Below are 27,301 nucleotides of genomic sequence, written 5' to 3' on the forward strand. Positions count from 1 at the left end.
AAAATGTGGTCTGTACATACGATGAAGTCTTGTTCAGCCTTTGAAAGGACTGAAATTCTCATCGCGGCTGCAACATGGATAAACCTTGGAAACATTATGCTTAAAGATATAAGGCAGACAGACAGACACACACACATAGTGTCTGATTCCCCTTATACGAAGTAACCGGAGTAGTTAAATTCATAGGGAGAGAAGGTAGAAGAGTGACCGCCAGGGACTGGAGGTAGGAGGGTCTGGACGTGATTGATGGGAAGTCTTTCGGGTTGGAACGACGACAGAGGTCTGGAGGCCCGTCGGGGTGATGGGTTTACAACGGTGTCCGTGTTCTTCCTGCCACGGAGTGATACCCTTACAAATACTTGGAATGGTGAATGTATGTTATGTGTGTTTTACTGCAATAAAACAAGTCAATCTGTATGGAGAGGGGTTTTCAGATTTTGTCGATCCAGAGTGCTCAAATGTCGCGTGGGCAGCGTGTGCCTCGCCGTCCACGTCCTGGAGGAACAGCTGTCTTGGGTCCCTCACGGTCTGAAGCCACCCCTCTCCCCTGGCCACCTGGAGATTCGCATCTGTTGCTAGTACACACGTCATGCCTCTGCCTCGAATGTCCCTCTCCGTCCATGAATTGGTGTTGGAATCAGATACTTCAAGACCCAGTCAAGTGCCTGCCACCTTTGGGAAGACGCGTGGTGACTCCTGGACAGAACCCATTTCCCAAAGAAGTTTTCCATACTTCTGACTCGTCTCAAACTTGTCCTCAGCCAAAGTGAGTTCATTAAGGACAAGGATGGTATCTGCTTCATCCTTGTGACTGCTATGCAGAGCACAGAGCATAATTCGAAGCCGGGTCTTGGTAAATAGTTGGCTTCTATGTGGAATCTTAAAAAAAAGAAAAGAAAAGAAAAGATACGGCGTGTCTGTTGTGGCTCAGTGGCTTAAGAACCCCACATAGTGTCAGTGAGGATATGGGTTCAATCCCTGGCCTGGCTCAGAGGGTTAGGATCCAGCGTTGCTACAAGCTGTGGCAGGGGTCACACATGCAGCTCAGATCCACTGCTCCCATTGCTGTGGCCTAGGCCTGCACCTGTAGCTCCAGTTCAACCCCGAGCCCAGGTGCTTCCTTATGCTATAGGTGCAGCCTGAAAAAGAAAAAAAAAATAAATGATTCAAATGAACTTATATACGAAACAGAAGTAGACTCACAGACATAGAAAACAAACTCGCGGTTAACAAAGAGGAAAGGAGGATCAGGGCTAAATTAGGAGAGTGGGGTTAAAATGCACACACTCCTGTGTGCAAATTAGATGCGCAACAAGGACCTACTACATAGCACAGGGAACTCCCTCAATATCTTATAATAACCTATAATGGAAGAGAATGTAAAAAAAAGAGGAATATGCAACTGCCTCACTTTGCCGTACCCGTGAAACTAACATAACATTATAAATCAACTATCTTTAAATTAAAAATAGTTCAATAGGTGAATTTTTAAAACTACTTATGATTCTTCTAAAAGATGGCACAAATGAATCCATGTACAAAACAGAAATAGAGTCACAGATGTAAAGAACAGACCTGTGGTTGCCAAGGGGGAGGGGGAGTGGGAGGGAGTGGGATGGACGGGAAGTTTGGGGCCCATGGATGCAAACTATTCCATTTGGAATGGAGACGCAATGAGGTTCTCCTGCGCAGCACAGGGAACTCTGTCCAGTCCGCTGGGAAAGCCCAGGATGGAAGGTAATGTAAGCAAGGCAGGGGGTGGGGGTGGGGGTGAGTATGGTTCACTTTGCTGCGTAGCAGAAATTGGCGCAAGGTTGTACATCGACTATATTTGAATTTTAAAAATTATGACTCTCATGATCCTTCTCTGAGAGAGTAAACAGACCTTCCCCGCACGTTCCAGAATGAGCGAGGCAAAGAAAATATCACACCTTGCCCAGGTTGCAGGTATCGGGTGGCCGACGGGGGTGGAGGGGCCCCCTCAAAATTCTCTGGCCTCCTTATAGCCCCGGCCTGTGGAGCCAGGCATTCAGCCTTGCTGTCCATCTGTTAAGAGCATTACTTTATTGGTTATAAAACACATGTTCTCAAGTCTTTGCCATAGGTCCCATCCATAAATGAAATGATCTACATATTTCTGCTACCCCTTCTGTAACAACCCCCCTGCCACTGTTCCAGCTCCAGGAGGTTGGAAATAACTGCGTCATTAATGGAGGAGAACAGATTCTCACCATAGTGGCCCGCAGATGAAAGGCTCATTATTTGATTACTAGTCTCCAAACACTGGAGCACAGGACTTGGGCTGAGAGTCTAAGCCTTGAACTGCTAAAAAAATGTAAGAAGTCCTTGACACAATTTGGAGCAATTACATTCTGTGGTGCCAAGAAGTCCTTATTAAAAACCGATTTCATTGTGCATATACTCCATCTGGTTGCTATTACGGTCTTTTATGGGCAGGAAACACGACTTTGTCTTTACCTGATGGGCCATAATATAGGTGTGGGGGTTTTTTTGTTTTTGTTTTTTGGGTTTTTTTTTTTTTTTTTTTTTTTTTTTTTTTGCAGAAACGGAGGTATTTTGTAGCATTGAAAAAAATAAGGAGACTTTGAAAGTGTTTACCAGGTGTCCCTTGTATTAACTTCTGTGACTTTTGATTCCACGTCTTGCATCATTTGGAGTTTTAATGGAACAGAAAATGTTTAAAGTAAGAAAATTTATATGTGCACATCATATGCTACATTTATTTGCATGAAATTTTTTTTTTTTTGTCTTTTTAGGGCCATACCCATAGCATATGGAGGTTCTGAGGCTAGAGGTCGAATCGGAGCTGTAGCCTCTGGCCTATACCATAGCCACAGCAAGGCAGGATCCAAGCCGAGTCTGCAGCCTACAGCACAGCTCACAGCAATGCCGGATCCTTAACTCACTGAGCAAGGCCAGGGATCGAACCTGCAACGTCATGGATCCTAGTCAGGTTCCTTTCCACTGAGCACGAAGGGAACTCCCACATGTCATAATTTCTGTCTTATACTTTGGACATTCTCATCCCTTTAAATGTGACTGAGATGGTCATATTAGTGTTCATTTGTGTTGGTTTTTATGAAAAATATTTGGATAACGGAAGGTGAGAGCCTTTCTTTCCATTATCTTCTGGATCAGTTTCAACCATATTAGTGAAAAACTAATAGCTCAAAATATTGCAGGAGAATGTTTTTAAAACCCGAGTGATTGCATTTTGTCGTGTGACACGTTTTTCAAAACAAGTTTATGTCTTAATCTAAAAAGGAAGCCCTGGCTTCCTTCCGTGGCGTTAGAGGTTTGAGATTTAGATCATTTTGTTCCTACATTTTTTGAGGAGCTAATGTTCTGATAGGGTGAAGTCCTTTGTTTCTGTTAAAATCTGAAACTATTAGAGCATGGTTAGTAGCCACAAATGCTGATTTGAATCTGGATCCTCTTAAGTTTGATGAGTTTTAAAAATCACTTTGTGGGAATTCCCGTTGTGGCCCAGTGGAAACGAAGCCGACTGGGAACCATGAGGGTGCAGGTTCGATCCCTGGCCTTGCTCAGTGGGTTCAGGATCCGGTGTTGCCGTGAGCTGTGGTGTAGGTTGTAGACACAGCTCAGATCTGGCGTTCCTGTGGCTGTGGTGTAGGCCGGCAGCTGCAGCTCCAATTTGACCCTCTGACCTGGGAACCTCCGTGTGCTGCGGACATGGCCCTAAAAAAAGGCAAAAAAAAAAAGAAAAGAAAAGTCACTTATTTGTTAGGTAGGGTCTACTGTGATAACTACAACAGCCTATTAAACACCTATTTGGTAGCAGCCGTAACATCTTGAATGGTCTGTGCACCCCAGTCCCCTCATTTGTGAATCGTCCTCATTTGTGGGGATGGCTCTGGGCTTTAAACGAGGTGCTCTGGAGTGTGCAGGCTTCTGTGCAGAGCAGGCGTTGAATGCATGTGTGAACAGCAGCATCGGCAGCTCCGCAGCGTGTGGTTTTTTTTCCATTCGTTCACAGAAACGAACTCGGAGGCCTTAAGGCAGCGGCCCTGATGGTGCCGCAGTTCAGTGAGTGGAATCCATACGACCTGACTGTGCGCCTCTGACAAATGCTAGGGAAGACGGGCCACAAGCAGAAGTTACAGGACAGAAAATGAACGTGGCGGAGTGACAGGGCCTCTTCCCACCTCATTCTTGAAAGGCGTGCTTATTCGTGCATGATAGCGGTGCTTAAAGGAAAAATGACTCCCCTCCTGGCCTTTATTTCTACGCTAGTAGTCGGTGTCTGGCAGGCTTGGCTTTGCCTTCATAAAAACATGGAAACCTGCGGCATCTTTGTTGTGGTTTTACAAGAAATGGATCCTGCACGTGTCACTCTGAAGCCTTCTGGCGTTCACTCACCTTGAAAAAGCCCTGGCAGTTTAGTACGTATGCGGTGTTTGCTTGTAGCTTTGTGCCTGTCCAGGAATGACCCAGGAAGAAAAACTCTGAAAATGTCCGAAGCCCGGCCTGTTTACTGCCATCGCCTTCCTTGAATTCTGGCCACTCAAGCCCATGTTTATCGGACAGAAAGATATTGGGGGGCGGGTGGGGGTTGTTGGCTATCTTGCTACTACTACTGTTATTTTTGTTACTGTTACTATGTTTCTTTCTTTTAACTCTCACTCTGTAATAGCATCCCTGATTGCTTCCCTCCATTTCCTATCTCCCTAACTACCACCTACATACTCCTTTTGTTTTGTTTTGTTTTGTTTTTTAGGGACAGATCTGCAGCGTATAGAGGTTCCTAGCCTAGGGGTCGAATCAGAGCTGTAGCCACAGCCACAGCCACGTCAGATCCAAGCCTTGTCTGCAACCTACACCGCAGCTCACGGCAACTCAGGATCCTTTAACCCACTGAGCGAGGCCAGGGATCGAACCCTCATCCTCATGGATACTGGTCGGATTTGTTACCCCTAAGCCACGATGGGAACTCCCGACCTCCCTCTTCATTCTGCCTTTTCGTTTGTCAGCCTCACATTGTTTCTTTGGCGTTCCTTCGTTCACACGCATCCGGAGTTTACATTTTTAAAAGACAGACTGGCTGCAGTCAGCCCCTAATAAAGAACTTTCAGGAGTTTTCCCCTATGCGCTTTCGTTCTGTTTACTGCTGTTAACAGAACAGCAAAGCAGGATATGTTTGTTTGTTTTCCATACAGGTGCTCTGAGGCATTTCTAGAAAGAGAATGTCAAGATGAAATGGATGCTCATTGTTTAATCTGAATACATGTGGGCAGATCGAATTCCAAAAAGACCGTAGCCCTTTGACTTTTAAACAGGTACCTTGAGTCAGCTCAGACCTGACTGGACATCCGTAGATAGTCACGTGGCTGCCTCGGTGGGGTGAAACCGAATGGCTGATTTATTGAAGCTTCCTGTTAAGCATCCTCCACTACCGTCTTCTTGCCTGGGTCTTGAGGCACAGAGTAGACGGAGGAACAGATCACCCAGGGATGTGGGCTGGGAGGGGGGACCTGAGCACTGGCAGGAAGGGCAGTGGCAGGGGTGGGGGGTGGAGGACAGTGGTGGCTGGGACCTCCAGACCGGAGTCTGCAATTAGCCAGGATGGTTACTGCCTTTTTGGCAGTGAGGCAGCTGTGAGAGGAAAGAAGGATCTTTCTTCCAAGAAGGAAACGCCGTTTCATGAGCCGGGGTCATTGTGCTCCTAACAGCACTGTGTTTGAGCAGAAACCCCAGGAGCTTGGCAAGAAGTCCGTGCTGGCCCATCTCCGCTCCAGCTCACCAGGGCTGAGGCCGTCCAGGCAGATCCTGGCTCTCTGCTTTGCCTGCATCCATTTAATAGCATTCCTAGTCAATAGGAAAGTAGAGGCAGAGGAATCTTTGCCCCCTTCATCCAGAAGAGTAAAATTCAGCGGCTGCAGGCAGCCCACCATCCAAGTTACCGCGAGGTGGGAGGGGCGGGCGTCTACCTGCACTGAGGGCCATGTGCTCGTGTGCGCAGCTTGCAGCTCTGGTCCTCCAAAAGTGACATGCATGTTTACCCATTGGGCAGGGCTTTCTTCTTGTAGATGAATTAATATTTGTATGTGACTAACCGGTGTGGAAGTCGGAGTTTTATAGCATTTGGCAAGCCATTGTATACCTGTCTCGTGAAGACATAAAGAAATAAAGTAAAAAAACTCAGTACATTTATGTAAATATTTTAAAATACAGTGTGTTTTCATGCTTTTCCCATTTCACCTATGAAGAGCTTGCCAAGAGAAAATCAAGCTTGAGTGTTTATAATGTAAGAGAAAACCAACTCATGGGTTTGGAAATTAGGAGATGGATTGTTTGTTTTTGTTTACTTTGGTTTTAATCTTATTTTTTTTTCTCTCTCCCAAATAAATATTTCCAATGACATAAACAGGTCTGGTCATCTAATGATGGATGCTTTGAATGAAGATTGAAATTGAATTGGAAATGTTGAAAATAACCTTGCTTCTCAGACTTTTCAAAAAGCTGTAGCACCTGCAAGTGATAAAAATTAGTACAAACATATCTGAAATCTTTGAAAAAACACGTGGCTCACCAGTGCCAGCTTGGACAGAAATAGAACTCTGGCTGCTTGGCGGAGCTCTCTCAGCATCCCGCTCATCAGAGGTGTTAATCCAAAGTGGGCATTGACGATTGGGATGCTCGGCGCACAGGCTGATGCTGGGGAAGAGACACTTGGTTTGTTAGGCTTTTCCCCCTTACTGTATGTTTTCAACAACCTGAATGTCAGCATCGTGTGAAATTCACTCGCAGTCTCTAAAGTGACTTCTCGTTGGTGATTTACAAGCGTGCATTTCTGGTTTGGGGATCTAACTGGGTCAGACTCTGGATTCACATCCCCTCTGCTGCCGCAGCTGCTGAAGAGCAGAGCCTGTGGTTCTAGGTGTGAAGTCAGGGCAGAAGGGAGTTACCCCAAAATACACGGTGGTTTCTGAACTCCCCACCCCCACCCCACCCTGTGCACACAGATACCATCGCAGCGTCCTGCAGTCAGTCACGTGGCGTTGCTTTGCTTATACAAACATGTTGGCGGCATTATTTCTGGGTTTTACCAGGTTGACCTAATGCTCCTTCTTTCTTCCAGCGTTTCTCAGTCATGATGCTATTGAGATCTTGGGTCAGATAATCCTTTGCTGTTTGGAGGATGGCTGATGTTTGAACAGGTGGTGTAAAAACATTCGGAATACAGAGCAGAGCACAAACCGGTGATGCTTGCTTCTCCGCAAATGTTTCCTCCCTGAGACGAGGCAGGCCTGGTGGGGAGAGGGTTGCAGTGAGGAGGCGCATGGAGAGTTTTGAAGGCCCGCAGGCTTATCGGAGGGTCCCTCGTAGTGTTTGTTTTACCAGGTTTTATGTTATTTAAAAAAATTTTTTAGGAGAGTTCCCATCGTGTCTCAGTGGAAACGACTATGACTAGTATCCATGAGGACGCAGGTTTGATCCCTGGCCTCGCTCCGTGAATTAAGGATCCGGCATTGCCGTGAGCTGTGCTGCAGGTCACAGACACAGCTCGGATCTGGCTTTGCTGTGGTTGTGGTGTAGGCTGGCAGCTACATCTCCTTTTCAACCCTCGCCTGGGAACCTCCATATGCCATGGGCGTGGCCATAGAGGGAAAAAAAGATTTATTATAGTTGATTTGCCATGTTCTGTCAATTTCTGCTGTACAGCAGAGTGACCCAGTTATGCATGTATTTTTTTCTCATATTGTCTTTCATCCTGTTCCATCACAAGTGACTGGATACAGTTCCCTGTGCTACAGCAGGATCCCATTGCTTATCCACTGCACATGGGATAGTTTGCATCTCCTAACCCCAAACTCCCAGTCTGGCCCACGCCCTCCCCCGCCCCTTGGCAGCCGCAAGTCTTCTCTATGCCCGAGTTTATTGCTTTTCTGTAGATAGGTTCATCTGTGCCATAAATTGGACTCCAGCTTTACGTGATGCCGTATTGTATTTGTCTTTCTCCATCTGACTTATTTCAATTTGAGAATCTCTAGTTGCATCCGTGTTGCTGCACATAGCGTTGTTTTGTCCTTTTTATGGCTGAGTAGTATTCCATTGTGTATATGTACCACATCGTCTTAGTCCATTCATCTGTGGATGGACATTTAGGTTGTTTCCATGTCTTGGCCATTGTGAGTAGTGCTTCGGTGAACATAGTGGTGCATGCATCTTTTTGAGTGAAAGTTTTGTCCAGGTATATGCCCAGGAGGATTGCCTGGTAGTGTTTTGAATGAGATGATGAAAGCTGGCCTGAGGAACCTTCATCTGGCAGTTGAGTTGAGGTGTTTTGTCTGATCCCACTGGGACATGGCGAGTCTCTGTCTGTGCCAAGCATCCTGCGGGGGGACACTTGTGGGCAGTTCGGGAACAATTCCTGTCTCAGGAAACTTAGTCTGATTGGGTCAAGGGACTGATTTGGGAAACCTTGACTCAGTAAAACATCAGTAATGGAGCCGATCTCAACTTGAACTGTGCCTTGCCAGGGCACTTCCTCCGTAGTAACGTGTGCGCTCTGTTCTGCTTTGTTGCCCCTGGTGTGGATTCTGTGATTAACGTGGGATGCGCTGACATCCACCCCCCGTCCCCAGGACCCTGTTGGCTGGTATCATTCAGCTCGTCTTGCGTTGCGTGTCTCCTTTTTCGCCGCCGAAGTCAGGTTTCCATCCATTCTTCTGATGGCTCGCCCTCTTCTCTTTCACGCTTGCCACCTCCCTGTCTCCTAATCACGCCCAGGTGACGGTTCTTTCTGTAAAGAATTTTTTTGCTTGTCATTCACGTGCCTGGCACTTGGCTCTGCCATTGTTTTCGTGTCCGTCTTGCCTCACCTGTTAGAACTGTGGTCTGCTGGAAGATAGAATCCGCACCTCTTTTATCTAGGCACTGCCTGCTACTCCAAAAGTCGGTCGGGCATGTCTCTTCCTTATTCCTGCATTTCTTATATCTGCTGAGCTGGTGGACCTTGAGTTATGGAGGATTGGTATTTTATGAGCTAAGAACGCATGACCAAGAGAGGCATTTCTGTGGGTTATTTGGTTTGTTTTTATCTCTTTGCAAGTCCTCCAAAGATCAGTTGTATTTATCATGTCAGCGTGATAGGGAAAAGAGCATGCAATGGAGACCCTTCCAGTCAATGAGAAAGTGGCGACACAAAACACCAGTTGTATATGAAAATATAAATTGCTTTTCTGTAAATACGTGCATGCTAGCTCTTAAGATGGATGTAGGCCCTAAATAGACATTTTCCTTAAAATATCAGTATTTGTGATATTGGGAATCTGTATGTTATGAGAGAGCAACTGCCACGGTGCTCTGGGTCTTTATCCCAGCTGTGTCCAGCCGGTGGTCCACCCCCACCCACCCCCCCGCCCCGCCCCCCGCGACTCCTTCACCGAATGGAAACTTTTAGGTCAATACTGATCTAAAACCTCGCCAACTCTCTTCTCTTTCAGCTCTGGTTCGCCTTTGTTAATGGATTTTCGGGGCAGATTTTATTTGAACGTTGGTGCATCGGCTTGTACAACGTGGTAAGCATTCCCCGTCTCTCTGCAGGCGTGTGGCTGTCCCTGCGTCTGGGGTGGGCGTCTGAGTCCCTCCTCTGCGTCCGTGGCAGGCAGCAGACACGCATCTTTAGGGCCTGTGTCGCTGCCCCGCATCCTGCAGGAGCCCAAACTCCCCACATGTGTTTTCAATCACAGCAGATCATTCCTGAATAACCCCATGAAATTATTAACCCATATATCTTGATAATGGACCCTTGTTACCGCCTCCCTAAATGCCTGGGCAACATTTCCATAGTTTTAGCTCCAGAGAAAATTTCTGAACTACGTCTAAACGCACTCCACTTCATCATTTCCTTTCTGAATTCTTAAGCAGAGATGCCCTTAGACCGCGTGGCATCCAGTGTCCGCTTCGTCCTTCTTAAAAGCGTGCCAGTGTTTTCCTCTCCGATAATGAATTCTGACCTGCCGCTCCCACGGCGCATGGGAATCCGCCTGTTTGGTACTTTCCATGATTTCAGAGTTCTCCTTTCATGACTTGACGGTAATGGATTCGGAAGCCGGACGTAAATAGACAGTGTAGGCTAAAGCGACTAAGTAACTACCTAGCCGTTTGTTTTCCTGGCACGGAGAACAAGGGGCTGTGGCTGGTGCTCTGGAGCTCAGGAGGGCACATTTCTGGAGACACTTTCACCCTTGTTTAGACCCTCGTTCTGAGGTTCTCTGCCCGGGGGCGGGGGTGGGAGTTGATACCCAGAAGCGGCCGTCGTAGGTGGGCAGAGATGGCAGGGACCAGACACACGGCGCTAGAACACACGTTGCTGTAAATACGTACGGTTTGTATACACAGGCACGGCTGGATACTCAAATGCTCCATCCGCTCAGCTCCCTCCTTTTTTTAGGCCACTCTGCCAGGTGCTCCGTGTAAAACGCTGCCTCCGACACATGGCTTCAGCCCTATGTGGCTCGACAGCTCAAGAGGGTCCCCTGTGAGGACTGAGATACTGCTGAACGGAGTTCAGATCTTGCGTGTAAATCACACGGGTCAGTGAGTAACGATGACTCATGACAAAGTACCCGAGCACGTTTGTTGCTAATCCTTAGGTCCCCAAAGACCACAGTGACAGGTGGTGAGAGCAGGGCCGAATGGAGGGGCCTCTCTCGGACCTGTGCCGGAGAAGCTACCCTCACCACCCACCATGTGGGAAGGAGCCCGGGACCTCCCCTTGGACAGACTGTTAACTTCGCAGGACCTAAAACTGCTTTGAGTTATGGGACCGTTTCAGGGGAAGTGTATTCACTGCTCCATAGTGGTTTAGTGCTGGAAAGGGCCAAGCTATGTCCACCTACGTGTTTATAACTCGAAGGCCGAGACCCAGGAGGCTGTGCTTTCGAGCTAAGGATGGAAATTCATGTCACCCAGTTGTACCATGAGTGGATGTGAGCCCCCTTTTCATGCTCAGGCAGGAGAGCTGGGCTCTTTCCTTAGCTCCACGCGGTCCTGGGCAATTCCCATTCATCCTCCAACTCACACTGAGTGTCTCCTACACACAAGATGCGGATCGGCTCCAGGACCACGTTGGTCAAAACACGGACCGCAGGCCACGTGCGTGAGAATAACCAGGATTTCTTTCTGGGCGCCACCCCCAGTTAACAAAGTTCCCCAGAGATACTGAGCAACAACCCAAAACTTTCAACACGCTTTTCCAGCAGCGGTTACTCACTGTAAGTTCCAGACTCACAACGACCTTGGAGCCCTGGGTTCGGGCTTGTTTTGTGTGCTCTGTGACTTCCGGAAGGTGGAGGAGAGGATACTGCAGCAGGGGCGTGACTTCCCAGGTGAGGTGGCCCTGCTGCCACGGAGCCTCATGCTGGTGGGAGTCGGCGGCCAGGGAGCCGCGGCAGGGAGTTGGGACGGCCAGGTGGAGTCAGGGCCACGGGCCTCCGCAGCCCACCTCCGGCAGGGTCAGGGCTTGGGAGGGCATGGCGGTCTGCCCCCGTGGAGCCCGCCTCGGTGACCTGCGTTGGAAGTAAATGGAAGCTTCTTTCAACACGTTCATTTCCGAGCCAGCTGAGAGAAGTTAAGACCCCACGGCCCCCCTGCTTCGCCTTTGAGTACCCAAGTGGGAAGACCGTTCTCTTACATGACCCCAGGACGAGAACCCAAATCCTAAAACGGAAGCTGGCCGCAGGACGGTTCGCTGAGCCGTGTTAGTCCACGTCCCAGTGCTGTCGTGACTCTTCTGAGCAAATCGCTCCCAGCCCAGGTCACTCCAGCGGCCCAGCGCGAGAGGCGCCTTGTGACAGCTGAGACATTGGCGGGGGACCCTCCTCCAGGCTGAGGCCTGCCTTGCTCCTTTCGACAAGCAGCATTTTCCTCTCTCGATCCTTCCTCTTCTCTGCTGAGCTCTTTGTGTTTGATTCCCCAAGCCAGCTACAGTCGCACGTCGTGTCTCCACCTCCTTCTCAGAGCAGATGAGACGGCGGATTCCGGGCGGACTGGAAACGCCTCCGTTTCCTCCGGCATCCGCGCCAGCCCCTGATATTCTCACCGCATCCGTAGGCACACTTCTGCATCGTTTTATTTTACGGGTAGAAGGAGACCGAAGGGGCCACCAGCGACAAAAGCGACCATGATCACGTGGATTTCAGCTAAATGTTACCCGTCTCTAATGTTTTTGAAACGGTTTCAGAAAATCGATCCTACTTAACGTTACCATGCCAGCATCATCTGAAGAAGAGAACTGAGCCAGCCTCGCTTAGAAAAATTCTAAACGAATCAGCAAATAGAGTTCAACAGTGTATCAAAAGAAAAAAATACATGACAAAGTAGGAATACAGGAAGCTCAAATTCTTAAACAACTTTCTCAGTGTCACTGTGTCAGCCAAGTAAAGAGGAAAACCAGGATTCCATCCGTAGATGCTGTGAAAGTTTTTGAGACAATTCAGCTGCCATGCCTAAAATAACAACTCTAAGTCATATAGGAAAGAAATGTCAATTAACTATAATGCAGACAATTTATATTAAAAAAAACCAAACCAGTAGCATATTGCCATAAATGGTAAAATTCTAAAACTATTTCATTTTGAATAAGAAATTAGTCAGGGATTCCTGCCATCACTGTATAATCTGGCATTGTTTTGGAATTTTTACTAACTGCCAAGAAAATTAAATAAGTATTAAACAAATACTAGGAAAAAGAGGAAATATATTTCTGTGCTTGTGCAAATATGTGCACAAAAAGTGGCCGTGTAAATACACTCGTATCTAACTATATGTCTCGAAAACCCAGAAGATATCAATGAAGAAATACTAGAATTATGAGAAAATTTGATAAGGTGACCAGATTTGTGATAGATATATAAAAACCAATAGCTTTTTCTACCCTGGCAACCACTAGCTTTTTTTTTTTTTTTGCCCCTCTAGCAATGAGCATTTAGAAATGCAGAGAGAGTGGTCATTTCTTTTGGAATAGCAGCTCGAATTTACATTTCATAGGAATAATTTTATCGTACCCTTAGGAAAAACACCCCGAGTCTTACTGAAGTAGATATGAAACAAGATTCGAACAAGTGGGAAGTCCTATTATTTTCTCATATGGGAAGACTTAGTATCCTCACAGAATCAACTCTTCCAAAATGAACATGTAAATGTATGTGACTCCACATCGAATCCCAACAGACTGTTGTTTGGTGGGGGGAGTAAGGCAGTTGCACAAAATGACATTCACATATAAATGGAATTAGTAGGCACCTAAGAATAAATATGCAAAGTGTGTTTTTAAAAGAACAAGGGTAAGCGTAGACTTATCTCATCAGCAGCCTGTAGTACAAAGCTCCCATCCCCACATCAGTGGGATGGCTCACGCAGAACGAGGCACGTGGGTCAGAGAATGTAGCACTAGATCCCAGTTCTAGATTCTAGAGCCGTCATGCGTGAGGGTTTAATAAATGTCTAAGGCGCTGTTTTATTTCATATTTTCATTTTATTTATTTTACTATTTTAGTTTAGTTTTTATTTTTAGGGCCACTATAGAACTCTGACCTCCCAGGGCTGTTTCCCTCTGCTCTCGGGTGAAGGTGGAGCCCGGGAGTTTTCTCAGCCTCACCCCACTATGCCTCTCGTTGCTTTATCCGGACAGACGTGGGAAAGGCTCACTTCTCTGGGCAGAGGCTCCGCCTCCCAGGAACCGGTGTGCAGTCAGAGCTCTTAGCCAGACACACATCCAGCTCCCACGGCCCCGCGTGCTTGCTGGGCCTGTGGGTGTGGATTTGCTCAACGCCAAGGCAGAGCTGAGAGCCACCCCTGCACAAGAGCAAGGGCAGGTGGCCCGCGGGTCTGCCACACCACCTGGGCTGGCACAGCATGCTTGCCCCAGCCCTCTTCAGCATGTGGCTGGCTCTTTCTAGAACACACTGCACAGCACAGTCCATGGAGGACGGTAAAAGTAGCAGTCTTAAGAAGGACCCCCTGCCCAAGAGCGCGTCGTCCCGGGAGCCATTGGGCCTGCATCCCAGCCTTGTGTCCTGCTGTGTCCCTGGCCAGCCACCACCCTGAACATCCTAGAAGTGGCCCCACACGTGCTGTGTGCATTTGTGCTGGTTTCTCGAGGATGCTTCCCCCTGCTCCCCTCCGCCATATCCTAAGCTTCCCGCCTGGCCACATCCTGCAGAGGCGCTTGAGTCCAGCATCCTTCCTTGACTCTCGCCCTCTTCCTCCATCCTCTCCCCCAGAAGTGCTCTGTTTTCTCTGTGGGTTCGTGTGCTGGTCACTGGCGGCTCCACCCCCATCGTTGCTAGAGGTCAGGAACCCCCTTCTGTGTCTTCTTCCTTCTCCTTAAATCTCTCCCTGTTGAGTCTCCTAATATCTGGCCTGCAGTTCATTCCCAGTCACAGTTTGTCCAACGAGTAAGTGGGTGAATGACACCGTGTTTCCCCAGACTCGCGTGTGACATCAGGATGGGGCGTTGCGAATGGCGCCGTGGGGATCACAGGAAAACACCCCAGCTCCACACAGAACTCACCGTGTAGGATTCCGGGTCACAGCTCGTGGGCAAAGGAAGGCGCATGTCACTTGAGCAGGATGTCTTGGCCAATCACATGTTTATGATGTTTTATGTTCAGGGTATTCATTTTGTGCTGATTGAGCAACGGTTGGTAATGGCTCATTTTCTTTGTCGGGAGGGTCTCCGGGGAGGCGTGAGTCACTGAACCTCAGGTCTGGACGCGACCGACGGTTGCCTGGCCCTTGCACACGCCTGAACCAGCGGAACCTCGCGGGTCCAAGGGCGTCTCCTAACGGCTCGTTGTTCCGTACTCAGATCTTCACGGCGCTGCCCCCCTTCACGCTGGGCATCTTCGAGAGGTCGTGCAGTCAGGAGAGCATGCTGAGGTTCCCGCAGCTGTACAAGATCACGCAGAACGCCGAGGGCTTCAACACCAAGGTAACCGCGGGCACGCAGAGCCTGGAAAGGTGGGGCGCACTTCCGGTCCAGCAGGCGGGTACCTGCTCGGGGGGCGCTTGGGCTCAGAGGGGACACTGGAGGGGAGGAAGGCCGCGGGCCGCTCCCAGCATCGCACGTCCCGTGGGTTCGAGCAGCCCAAGGGGGAAGGAACTGTCCATCCCTCCCAGGACTCCTTCCTCTTCCCCACCCGTGCGCCCCTGACGGCCGCACCCGCCCCCCGACAGCTGCGCATCCTTGGCGCCCCCACGCACGGGCGCCTGGAAAATCCAAGCATCCCTCTCTTCAAAGAGCCCCTTGCCTGGCGCAGCCCTCCCATCAGCCCTGCTGGTTCTCAGTGCCAAGCAAACGTTCCTTTGGCCGGTGAAGATAACTGGCCAGGGCTGAACCCAGGAATCTAGGTAGGCCTGGGTGGTTTTTTTCAGTCTGAAGAATATGGACAGAGGACGAGTCTAGACAGAAAAGGACTGGGCATTCCTGAGAGGAGCTGAGTCTGGGCTGGCCTGGGTGTTGCTGGGGTCTCAGCCTGGGCTGGGAGCTCGAGGCGAAGGCCCCCAGCTGTCAGGGAGTCGAGGATGCCCTCACACCTGTATTGCTGTCTTTCATCTCAGGTGTTTGTGCAGCAGGAGGCTGGAGCAGGGGCTGGGTGCCCCTCTCGGTTCAGACGCCCTGTGCTGGTTGTGTGTGCATTCTCTGTGTGGGCACTGGCCGGGCCTTGGCAAGGATGATGCAGGGTCCTCCTTAGGGGGCACCCTCTGAGCCTCATTTTTTTGTTTGTTTGTTTGTTGTCTTTTCTAGGGCCGCTCCTGCGGCACATGGAGGTTCCCAGGCTAGGGGTCTAGTCAGAGCTGTAGCCACCAGGCTACGCCAGAGCCACAGCAACGCGGGATCCGAGCCACATCTTCCACATACACCACAGCTCGCGGCAATGCTGGATCCTTAACCCACTGAGCAGGGCCAGGGATCAAACCTGCAACTCATGGTTCCTAGTCGGATTTGCTAACCACTGAGCCACGACGGGAACTCCTGGAGCTACGTTTTGAGCAGGTGTCACCTCAGTCTTCCTTCAGCGCTGCCTCATGTTTGCGGGACAGGTGTGTCCAAGCCTGTACCTGTGTGACTGTCTATTGAGGTCTGTGTGCTAGAGTCACATTAGCTGGAGACAGCCCAGTCCTTTGTATGCGAAAATGAGGAAATCTGGGATTTTGTGCCTTAGGGAGCTGGGTGTCGCCACGCCGCCTGGGTCCCTGGCAGTGAGACGCTTGTTAAACCAGAGAGCTCCAGGGTGTGAGCAGCTCCTGATTCCCTTGGTCTCTTTTCTCTTAGGTTTTCTGGGGTCACTGCATCAACGCCTTGGTCCACTCCCTTATCCTCTTCTGGTTTCCGATGAAGGCGATGGAGCACGGTAACAACCTCACCGTTTAACCGGCAGCGAGTAGCTTTGCAGCCCCTCGGGTGCCAGTTGTTCGCAGTTCCTATTCCCGGTTCCACAGACCCAGAGCCCCCAAGAACGCGTTTTGGAGAAAAAAAAAAAAAACGCACCTCCTGTCTAATGAGAGCTCGTCTCAGGGTTATAGCTTGGGGGCTTCACCCATCTGGCTCTGAGAACCCCTTTTCTTTCCAGGTGCCTGCCGAGTTTAAATACTGGGAATTCTCCACTTGATTGTTAATCACCGTTTGAGTCGAGGGTCTTGAGCAACAGCCCTGTAGCTGAAATGAAACATCCATGCCTCTTGTCCTGAGCTTGAAATTTTCTGTTAATTACTTGCGCTTTCATTTTGCAAGCCTGACATACCTCTCTGCCAAATAACTCGAATCCCTGGAGTTATTTCACTTTCTGCCCCGTTTTCTGCGAGGGTCTCCTTCCTTGACACACGCTTTCCAAGCCAGCGTGTAAAGTTTGTGGGGGGCCTGATTCTCTCTGCGGGGTTCAGTCTTCCCCGCGGCTGTGAGACACCAGGTCTGACCCTGTATGGGTCACACTTCTCACTCCGTCCAAAGCGTGGCCTCTTAATGAGACACCCCTTTGAGCCTCAGAACACAGAAATGTTAGCGCGAGAATGCCCCTCGTTCACCCTCTCAAATCGTATTAAGCCCCCTGGGGAAAATTACTCCCAGTGTTGATCAGACAAGGCCTTTCACTGTTCGGAGAAGCAAGGACTGTGGTTTCCAGGCCTCTTTGTTTCAGTGGTGGTGCGTTTTGTGCTTCAGACAAACCTGAGTGGTCCTTGCCGAGGTGCTGTGACCGATCACATCCTGACCGAGCAAAGTGCACGCCCGCTCAGTTATACACTGTGACCTCCCCTCTCAAGTTCATCAGCCCTCCTTTTCCTCCGAGGGTCCCTAAGTCTCTAAATCAGAAAACAAATGTTTCTGCTTCTAGCCCCACCCCCACCCTGAGGGGTGTTCTAGTGGCATCTTTTTCTTTGATCTCGAGTTTTCTCGGAATTCATCTTCACCTGTAGTGGATTTAATTTCTTTTGAAATGGTTTTGCAGATAAGGGCTTACAAATATAGGCGTGTTGTCTGTGGTTTGTTTTAGAAGGTCTGACAGTTGGGTGATAAAGCCACATCATGGTGACAGGCAGGGCAGGTGACACGCAGCAGGGTGTCTGATGAGCCTAAGAACAGCTTTGGCAGGTGTCCTCTGGTCCCTGAGCCCAGCGTGGCAACCTCAGGAGGAGACAGCAAACAGCATGGACCGACCACTTGGGGCAGCACTTGCCTTTGACCTACAGAAGTCTTGCAAATGGTTGTGTCCTCGCCCACCTCAGAAGGATTGGGTGTGCCCCCCGCCCCGGGAAGCAGAGGTGCTGGCTTTCCGATCCGGAATCATGCTGATGTTCTTTGAGTTGGTGGTTTGTAGTTTATGGTGGAATCGCTATGGTTTATCCAGATTCCATCACATAAATCCGTTTACTCTCCTAATGTCAATCTCTATTTAGAAGGGGATGGGCTCCCAACGCCTCCTGATTGACCTAGGTGATATCATCGAGTGAATTTCAAGTTCGTCTCTGCCACCCTTACCTGCTGCCCTCAGGTTAGCAATTCGCCCGGCAGCCAGACGCAAGGATGCTTTTTTCTCCCATTTTAAAAACTCCTTATTGCTAACCTCACGTGTCGTTATTGCATCATCTGTATTAAGCCTTCTGCATGGAGGTTTTCTTTTAGGTGTGTCGTAAGCAGTAACCTTTTGAGTGAAACTGTTGGCGGTAAAATAAATAGCAAACGTTGGCATATCTGGCAAAGTAGCGTAGAAGACGGTTTTAGGAATACCTCATGAGTTGGCATCTAACAGATGGAACGAATACTCTAGAATCACTTTCTAAATTCTCACTATTCTACTATCCACAGCAGAAATGATTACACTGTTTCTCCTTAGCCTTCTTCATTTAGGTGGTATTTAAGGCCACGACACTGGTAGATTTTAAGGGTGATTGTTGCCGAAATCTTGGCTGCTCCTGTACACTGACGCCAAGTAGAAACGTAGCGGCAGGGTTGGAGGAAACAGAAAAGGTAGCTTGAATTGCCAGGCACAGAGGGGAGCGCAGCAGGCTAGGGCCTCAAGGACTGTGACCGCCCCCCCCCTGGAGTGAGGAGTCTGGGCGTGTTTGAGGAGCAGGGCGTGGTCAGTTCATGATCTCTTTCCTGATTGGCTGATGGTGAGGTAACTGGGAGTCAGCGTCATCAACCTCGGTTCCCAGCAGTGTGGGGTCTCCATGCTTGTGGGCAGCACCCACTCGACTTCTTCCACCCGGAGGGGCTTCAGCGCCTGCCTGACCACTCCAAGGACAGGCTCAGGAGATCGTCTATAGTCCTGGAGGAAGAAGTAAAGGTCCTTGACTTGGTTTCATTGTCTTGTTCGACTATTTTTCTTTTTCTCTGTATTTTCTCACTTCTCTGATTAAATTGATTCTTTGACTCAAGTTTTTCTCTAGATAAAAAGGCAGGTGGAGAACGTGAGTGGGGGGTCCACCCTGGGAGGGCCTCCCGGGGTCCTGCTCGGTGAGACGATGGGTAAATGAATCAGTGTGGGTCTCACCTTCAAAGAGCTTGCAGTCTGGTAGGGGACGTGGATAATTCTAGAACAAGGTGGAAATCATTCAGGTAAAATATAGGTAAAGTGCTCTCGGATTGCAGTGGGCAGAGAGAGAGATAAGAGACTTTGCATGTGAGATCATTAATGGCTGATGAGATAATGCCTACGCTTAGCCCCGAAGTCCAGGCAGGTGGAGATGTCGGGGGCTGGAGGGTTGGAGGGCAGAGCCATCCGAGGTGGTGTGTGTTTCAGGGCAGGTGTGGAGAGTTAGGGAAGTTCACCCCTTACAGGGTGGAAGGCAGGGAGAAGTTTGAGAAGGCAGGTGAGGGCTGGATCGCAGAGGGCTTTGCAGGTGATGCTGAGGAATCGGGACTTTATTTGGAGGCGTTAAATAATCAAGAGCATCTAGATGGAGGAGAGTACTGTGTGCAGTCGGGGGGAAATGAATCCATCATCTCTCGTCAGGTGAATGGAGTCCTGGTTAGGTCCCGGATGTTCCAGGAGAGCTGAAGGGGAGAGGTTACCCCAGGGGCTGGGGCCTTGTTCAGGGAGGAGGGAACATGTTTTGAGGACTTATTCATTCAGCAGAATCACAGCAAACCTGGGAGGTGCCAGGCCCTGGGGGTGTGGTGGGCACAGCGCCACCCATCTTGCTCTCTGGGGACTCGTGCCAGGTCAGAGCTGACCATCAGGGATTACATAAGTAATTGCTTGGTGGCCAACGTGCTCTGTCCTACAGGCTGCAGTCCTGGGACACACCCAGGCTCGTGGGTCAAGGCAGCGTCTTGTCCAAGGAAGCCATACTCAAGTTTTTGAATGATGAGTAGGGGAGTTTCCTGGTGATGCAGTAGGTTAAGGACCCAGCGTCGTCACTGCTATAATGTGGGTTTGATCCCTCACCCAGGGGCTTCTGCGTTCCATGGACATGGCAAAAAAAGATGAGTAGGGGGGATCAGATGGGACAGGGGAGATGGGGGGCAAGGCGGGGAGAAGGAGCGTTCCTGGCTGGAACCAAGCAAGCCCACTGGGCTGGTGCTGCCAGGGAGCCTGGAAGGCCTGTGGGCTGTGGCTCCCAAGGGGCGGAGCTGGACTCTGGACTCTGTTCAGCCTCTGCTGAGCATTTGCAGACACTGAGCCTCCCTGGCCCTGGACAGGGAACCTCTGCTCCCTTTTCCTGTATGCTCGTGCAGTTATGCATCAGAACATGCCTCATACAGCTCCTGCATCCTCTCTGGCTCTGTGAGACATCCCTAGTGGGGAGAGCTGTACCAAGGGAACCATGTGGTGGCAGGGGGGTGCTTAGGTCAGAGTCAGGTCCCTAAACCCCAGGTGGGGACTTTGTTTGCTGAAGGGTTGGAAATAGAAGAGTCGCCTTTGCCTTGAAGGACGATAAGACCATCGTGGAGAGAAACGCACAAGGTCCGACAAGAGCATGGTGGGTTTTGTTTTTTTTTCAGTGGAGGAGTGGAGAGGGACGTCTGAGGTGAAAATCAAGAGAGCTTGCAAGTTTGAGAAGAGCAGGATGTGGCAGCTGCTCAGATTACCTGTTTATGTGCCGATGGTCCTAAGAAGTGAGCTCCTGTTACATGTTGAATCGCCCCTTAGAAGGGGCATTTGCACCACTCCCAGAGACGTGTAAGAATGTGGCGCTAATTTGAGACACCCTGGGGCACCCTCAAAGCAGAGGGACCCCAATCTCCCAGAGCCCCCTCCAGCCCCAGGTCCTGCTGGCGGCTGACCTCTGCCATGCTCCGTGCCCGAGTGATTCGCTGGACCAGGGGCTGAGATGCAAGAGCCGTGTTGTGTTTTCGTGCTCTGTGGACGGGGTCGCAAAGGGGATGGATTTTTCCCGGAAATTCTCTCCACCTTCCTTGAGGGAGGCCTCCATCCATACAGGGCTGGTCCTTCTCCACCGTCATTGTTGGGAAGAAGCGTTTTTGAGAACGTGCGGGTCTGTGGTTCATTCCGTAGGAAGCTCCCAAGAATTCTGCGTGGCTAAATTTGCACGCTCTGGATGAAGTTTTCACGGCACTCCTCTGCCAGCGAGGCTTGTGATGATTCATTTCAAGTTGCAGAATGCATTTTCCCACCCCAGCAGTTCCTTAAATCACATCTCTCCCAACCATCGCACCCTTCCCCTTGCTGCCACGGCCTGCCTGCAGCTCCCCGCCAACCCCTGTTCATCTGACATGTGATTCCAAGCTAAAACCAGAGGTTTCACCTTTGCCGGGACCGAGACTTATCAAGAACTTGGGGTCAGGCTGCACTCGGTGAAAATATGTGTATTTGAGCAGCCTTCCTTGAAATGGAATGTGATGATTGGCAAAAGGGACATAAAATCAGGTTTGATTTTTTGAAAAAGGAAATTTGGGAGTTGCCTTGTGGCTCAGCAGATTAAGGATCCGGTGTTGTCCCTGTTGTGGCTCGGGTTCAGGACCTGGCCCAGGAATTTCCACATGCCACAGGTGCAGCCAAAAAGAAAAAAATACATAAATAAAGGAAATACTCAGATTTTGATGAAATTTAAGAAAGAGGTGATGGGGAAAAGATTAAACTTGCCCACAGAGAAAAATGCCTGAAAAAAAATTTATTCTTGATTTATCATGGTCCATACTCTGAAAACATTCCCGTCTCTTTCCAGAAGAAATGGCTTGTGGATAGTTACTGTGTTGGCACTAATTAAACAGTGGGGTCTCTGAACATTTTTGGAGAAGGCTATTTTATACTTTTTGATAAATGTGCCCCTATCAGAAGAGGGCTGTTTCATACGCTGAAATAATAGTGCGCATTTATAATAATGTATAAAAAGAAACACATCCATTCTGCCTGAAGCATTACTGGGTCATTTCGGCTTGAACTATTTATGACCTGTACCTGTTTCTGTAAATTTGGTCATTTTGTATCGTGTTAAGTTCTGCGGACTTGCACTGTTCCACATTAAGCTAAATTGGGGCATGACTGCCTTTGTTCTCTGAGATTGCACCTTCTTAAAATCAATTACTCATTCATTGAAAAAAATTTTTTTAGGGCCACATCCCCAGAATGTGCAGGTTCCAAGGCTAGGAGTCCAATTGAAGCTATAGCCACCAGCCTACACCACAGCCACAGCAACACCAGATCCGAGCCGCGTCTGCGACCTACACCACAGCTCACAGCAATGCCAGATCCTTAACCCACTGAGCGAGGCCAGGGATTGAACCCTCAACCTCATGATTCCTTGTTGAATTCATTTCTGCTCTGCCACGATGGGAACTCCTAAAATTTTTAAAAAGAGATGAGTGCCAGGCCCATCCTGGTTTCTGGGCAGACAGGAGTGCATGTAACAGGCAAATTCCCTGCCCCCAGAGAGCTTGCGCTGGAGGAAGCCGGAGTGAACAAGCAGTGTGATAAGAACAGGGTGAAAGACAGTGGCTCCCAGGTCCCAGCCTTAAGCGTTGCCTGCCAGAGGGTGTGACTGCATGGGCAATGTTTGGAAAGGAGGAGCCAGGAAAGGACGTCAGGTATGGAAGAGCCTGGGATGAGGGGTGACTCACACAGGAGGCACCTGTGGGTGGAAGGCCGAGGGCCAGGCTTGTGAGACTGATTCCCGTGGGTGCTGAAGTGTGGATGTGAAGGCATCAGACCGTCCGTAGCCTTTTGGGACTGATGAGCCTCTTGTGTATAAGGGGTTTTTTTAATTCATTTTTTTTCTTTTGGCCGCACCCAGGATATGCGGGAGTTCTCAGGCCGGGGATCCAACCCACACCATAGCAGTAACCTGAGCCACGGCAGTGGCACTGCTGAGTCCTTAACTGCTAGGCCACCAGGGAACTCAATGATATAAGTTGAGTGGGAGCCATCCATGGGTTGTAAGCAGAGAGCCACAGATCTGATGAATTTTAATGTGACCGCTCTGGCCAGCATGATTGTTCGGGTCTGGTTGGTTGACTGTTGCCGTGGTCTCGTGTGGTGACAATGGCAGGGGACGAAGGGGATGGGCTAGAGGGCTGTTTCGGGGGTAGGACTGAAGGACCCAAGATCACATTAGTGAACACTTCCCTCGTCTGCCTGTTCGTACTGTTCCTGAACCTGTCAGGACAATGTCCTGTTTCCGTCGCAGAGTTTACCAGCAAAGCACTATGTTTTAAAGTGAGGGAGTCCCGTTGTGGCGCAGCAGAAATGAATCCGACTGGGAACCACGAGGTTGCGGGTTTGATCCCTGGCCTCGCTCAGTGGGTTAAGGATCTGACGTTGCCCTGAGCTGTGGTGTAGGTCGCAGACGCAGCTCGGATCCTGAGCTGCTGTGGCTGCGGTGCAGGCCGGCAGCTGTAGCTCCGATTCGACCCCTAACCTGGGAACCTCCATATGCTGTGGGTGTGGCCCTAAAAAAATTTTTTAAAATAAAAGTAAGGTGCAGAAACCATAAGCCAACATTGTGTTCCCCTTTAAAAGTCATTGACCATACTGTGTACAGATTTTTAAAGATTTAAAATAAAGGAAAAACAGGAATTCCCCGGTGGCCCAGCAGTTAAGGATCCTGTGTTGTCACTGCTGTGGTACGGGTTCGATTCCCTGGCCTGGGAACTTCTGCATGCTGCAGGCACAACCAAAAAAATTAATAATAAAAGAAAAGGATGCAACTAGAGCTTCTTGTGCTAAGTGAAATAAGTCAGAAAGGGAAAGGCAGATACCAGATGCTATCACTTATATGTGGAATCTAAAATATGGCGCAAATGAACCTGTCTACAGAACAGAAACAGACTCACACACGTAGAGAACAGACTTGCTGTTGCCCAGGGGGGAGGAGCGAGGGGCTGGGAGGGACTGGGAGTTTGGGGTTAGTAGATGCAGACTAGTCCATTTAGAATGGACAAGCAGTGAGGTCCTGCCGTGCAGCACAGGGAACTGTATCCAGCCTTGTGGGAGAGAGCGTGAGGGACATAATATGAGAATGGGAATGGGCGCCTGTACATAGCTGGGTCACGCTGCTGTAGAGCAGAAATTGGCTCAACACTGAAAATCCACTATAATAAAAATAACCATAAACAATTAAAAGAATTACAGTAAGTGAAAAAGACTGAAAAAGATCCAGAGATGAACACTGTAATGCAACATGGCACAGACGAGGGGGGTAGCAATTCCATGTGGCCTCTGCCACCGAGGAACCCGCTGAGAGGACAGGGCAGTGTGGACGTTCCTAAAATCCTGACGCACACGAAGGAAGCGCGTGGAACTGGCTCCCTGAAAACCAGAAAGGCACTTCCCTATGGACGCTCCTTAGATGTGTGAAAACAAAACTGTAGCTAGCAGGTAGATCTAAATCACCACTTACTCATAACCCAGTCGTTGTTGTACCCTGAAAACCAGGTTTTCTAATCCAGAAATTGTTTTTTCCTGCTCTGATTTGTCTTCAGCATCATGACCAGGTCTGGCCGAGTCTGCCTCCTGTGCTGGCAGCTCTGTTCTTGGGAGCACAGAATGGGGCAGAAAGGCCCTCGGTTTCATTTGGTGGAATGAGTCTAGGGTTTGAAGGTCTCCCGTAGTAAACCCTGTCTTTGGTGGGTTCGAAACAGTTGGGTCTGGTGTACAGTGGTAGGAAGCGTGAGCCAGGATTTCACCCTTATAACTCTATAGGGAAGTTGGATTTAGGGGTGTTAGGGTGGGAGCCGCAGCTACAACAAACAGCCCCCACATATCAGGGGTTTAGCCCAGTGAAGGCTTGTTTCTTCCTTATCTCACCAGCACATGGAGAAGCGCATTCGTTCTTGGGGTGTTGGCTGTATGTTCTTATTTTCTGCATTTGTGATGCGCTGCTGTTTGATCCTCCATCCTGGAGAGACTGCACCTTCTAAGGTTAGCTAATTTCTGGAGCCCCACCAGCGTGACTTTGATCCACAGCTTACCAGTCTAGCAGCTACAGCCGCAGCCACCTCTGTCTGACTCTCTGGCACCAGACCAACATCCCCTGCCCTAAATCACCCCAGGGCCGTTCTCACACAACTAGGGATGGCCCTGTAACCCAGAAGCTGTTGAAATTAGTCACGCCCTCCAGCCCCAAGCTCGCACATGTTGCTGTCGTCCCATGAAAACTCCACTGAAGGCTCTGGGCCATGCTCTCCCTGCTGCCTCCTAGTGCACCCCGGTGCCTCCCCCATGGCCCTGCCTGACATCCCTGCGTTCTGCTTCCGGGATCCGTGAGCAGCAGCGTCTTCCTTCACAACCATCACGTCCATGTCAGTGTGTCTTCCAGCCCTGGATTAAAATGAGCCCGGGGTTCATCTCAGTGCAGCAGGGCTCCATCGGGTGCATGGACCCCACGTTCTCGCGCAGCCTCCCCACCAGGAGCCGGGTCGGGGGAGAGTGCGGGAGAGGGACCATGGGCTCTTAACCTCAGGCAGGAAGCGATTCATCACGTCTGCCCACATCTGATAGGCAACAGCTAGTCCCGCCCCCCTCCCAGGCACGGAGGGCCGTGGAGTTCAGCTACACCTTGGGAACAAACCAAGTCTGTGCCCTCTGGGGTGGCTGCTTGACCTGGGCCATCGAGTTTACTTGCCATCGTGTTTACGTCCTCTTCAATCTATTTTTAGCAAACAAAAGGGAAGAAAGAGAAAGGTTGAAATCCGAGTTTCATATCCTGAACTTTATCCATCAGAAACACCAGCAGGAGAAAACCCAGCAAAAGGCTCATGTAACCAGAACTTCACCCAGCGCTGGGGGAGCCTGTGATTGTCACATCACTAACACTTGTGTACACTCTACCTTTGGCAGCCTTTCCAAGGGTTCATCCCACTCTCTGCAGACGAAGGAGCAAATAAATTTTCTCCTCATGGATACACACTGTTGGAAGGAGAAAGCATCATTTTGTTTGTAATATAGACCGTTCCGGCATTTGGGCAGAAGGCGGTCTTCGTTGATTTGTAAATTAGTTATTTGAAACTCGATGTCGGTCTCATCATAGCTGGTTGGCATAGTTTCTCCTCTGAGCCTCTGGAGTCTTTAAGGGGCCCAAAGCGTGAGATGGGGAAAGGAGAGCCTGTTAAAGGGTGGGGGATCAGGGTGCTCGAACTATGCCTGCGGAAGTTTCTAGAAGCAAAAAGCCTGGGCGCAAGAAAGCGAGAGGAGCTTGGCATCTGCTCTCCAGCCAGAGTTCTCGGCAGGTGCCCTGCTGTCGGGGGATGGTTCTGCCTCCCCTGATTCTCCCAATGGAGTCGTGTGTGAGCGAGAGGCCTGTGGTGCAGAATTCAGGTGCTCCACGGACCCTCGGCACTAAAAATACGCGCATGCACTCACGCCATCTGTTTTCTTGATTGCTAAACCCTGTCTCCTCTGGCTGCAGACACCATGACTTTGTCTTCAAATTCTGCTTTTTGTCAGGGCCCTTTCTGAATACGATGTTGTGGTTTCGCTGGGCCATGATGTCATGCTTTTAATGAGCGTTTCGTTGAAATGGCATCTTTATAAGATGTCATCAGCCTCGCCTTTGGAAGGGTCTGAGGTGAGTTCCTCGATCGCTGTGTCTGTTTAGAAGATGAGACGTGATTTTCGTACACGTTGTGGGCTTTCCCGCAGATGTTTTCAAAGCACTTTTTGCACGCGGCCCTGGGGGCTGTCACTAGTCCCGTGCTAGGCACCTGTGGTTTCTTCTCCCACTGTTCACAACAGTCTGTTTTAGTGGCTGCATTTCTAAACCTCACTTGGCTAAGGCTACGTTACCTCAGTCCCTGGATCCAACCAGATTTTGCAAATAATGCCAGTCTCGACACCCAGGCCCAGTGGCTGCTGTGGGTCAGAGGGTCCTGGCACCAAGGCGTTATTCTGGCCTCCAGTAGGTGGCTGGCTCTCAGGACAGGGCTTCCAGCTCCTGTAATAACTCTTCCGCCGTCTGTCATGGGCACCATTATTCCATTGGGGTTGATAGCACGTGTGGCCACAGCAGAGCCTCTGAGACGTGACTTGGTGTTTTAGCCCACAGAGCAGATGGGATTCTTCCCGCCTTGTTGGGGTCCTCTACTCCAGACCCCCTCCTGGACCTCCCTGGGCCTCAGGGTGGGGCAGTGACCCCCTCCTCTCTCAATCCACCTCTCCCCTGGGTGGATCTGGTCCTCAGTCTGCAAAAGGCTTGCCGATCTCCATCATGCAGTGAAATGCCGGCTGTTGTGACGCAGTGGGCAGCCTGACCCTCCTCCCTGGCTCTGGGAGCCCTCGAGTGCCCAGCATCCTGCCGATTCACAGAGGTCTGGTGAGAGCCCTCCCCCACATGCTCATGGCATGGGTCTCTTTTA

General features: G+C 49.9%; 1 protein-coding gene across 1 annotated transcript in view; it reads left to right on the top strand.

Annotated features, from left to right (window-relative positions):
- Positions 1 to 27,301, top strand: part of ATP8A2 (ATPase phospholipid transporting 8A2) — a 437,578-nt gene that overhangs the window by 273,008 nt on the left and 137,269 nt on the right. Inside the window, exons 27-29 of the mRNA XM_047756120.1 lie at positions 9,489 to 9,563; positions 14,858 to 14,980; positions 16,325 to 16,403. Of these exons, the coding sequence (XP_047612076.1) occupies positions 9,489 to 9,563; positions 14,858 to 14,980; positions 16,325 to 16,403 (277 nt within the window). The remainder of the gene's footprint in view (positions 1 to 9,488; positions 9,564 to 14,857; positions 14,981 to 16,324; positions 16,404 to 27,301) is intronic.

Source organism: Phacochoerus africanus, chromosome 13 (genome assembly GCF_016906955.1).
Source record: "Phacochoerus africanus isolate WHEZ1 chromosome 13, ROS_Pafr_v1, whole genome shotgun sequence".
NCBI lineage: Eukaryota > Metazoa > Chordata > Mammalia > Artiodactyla > Suidae > Phacochoerus > Phacochoerus africanus.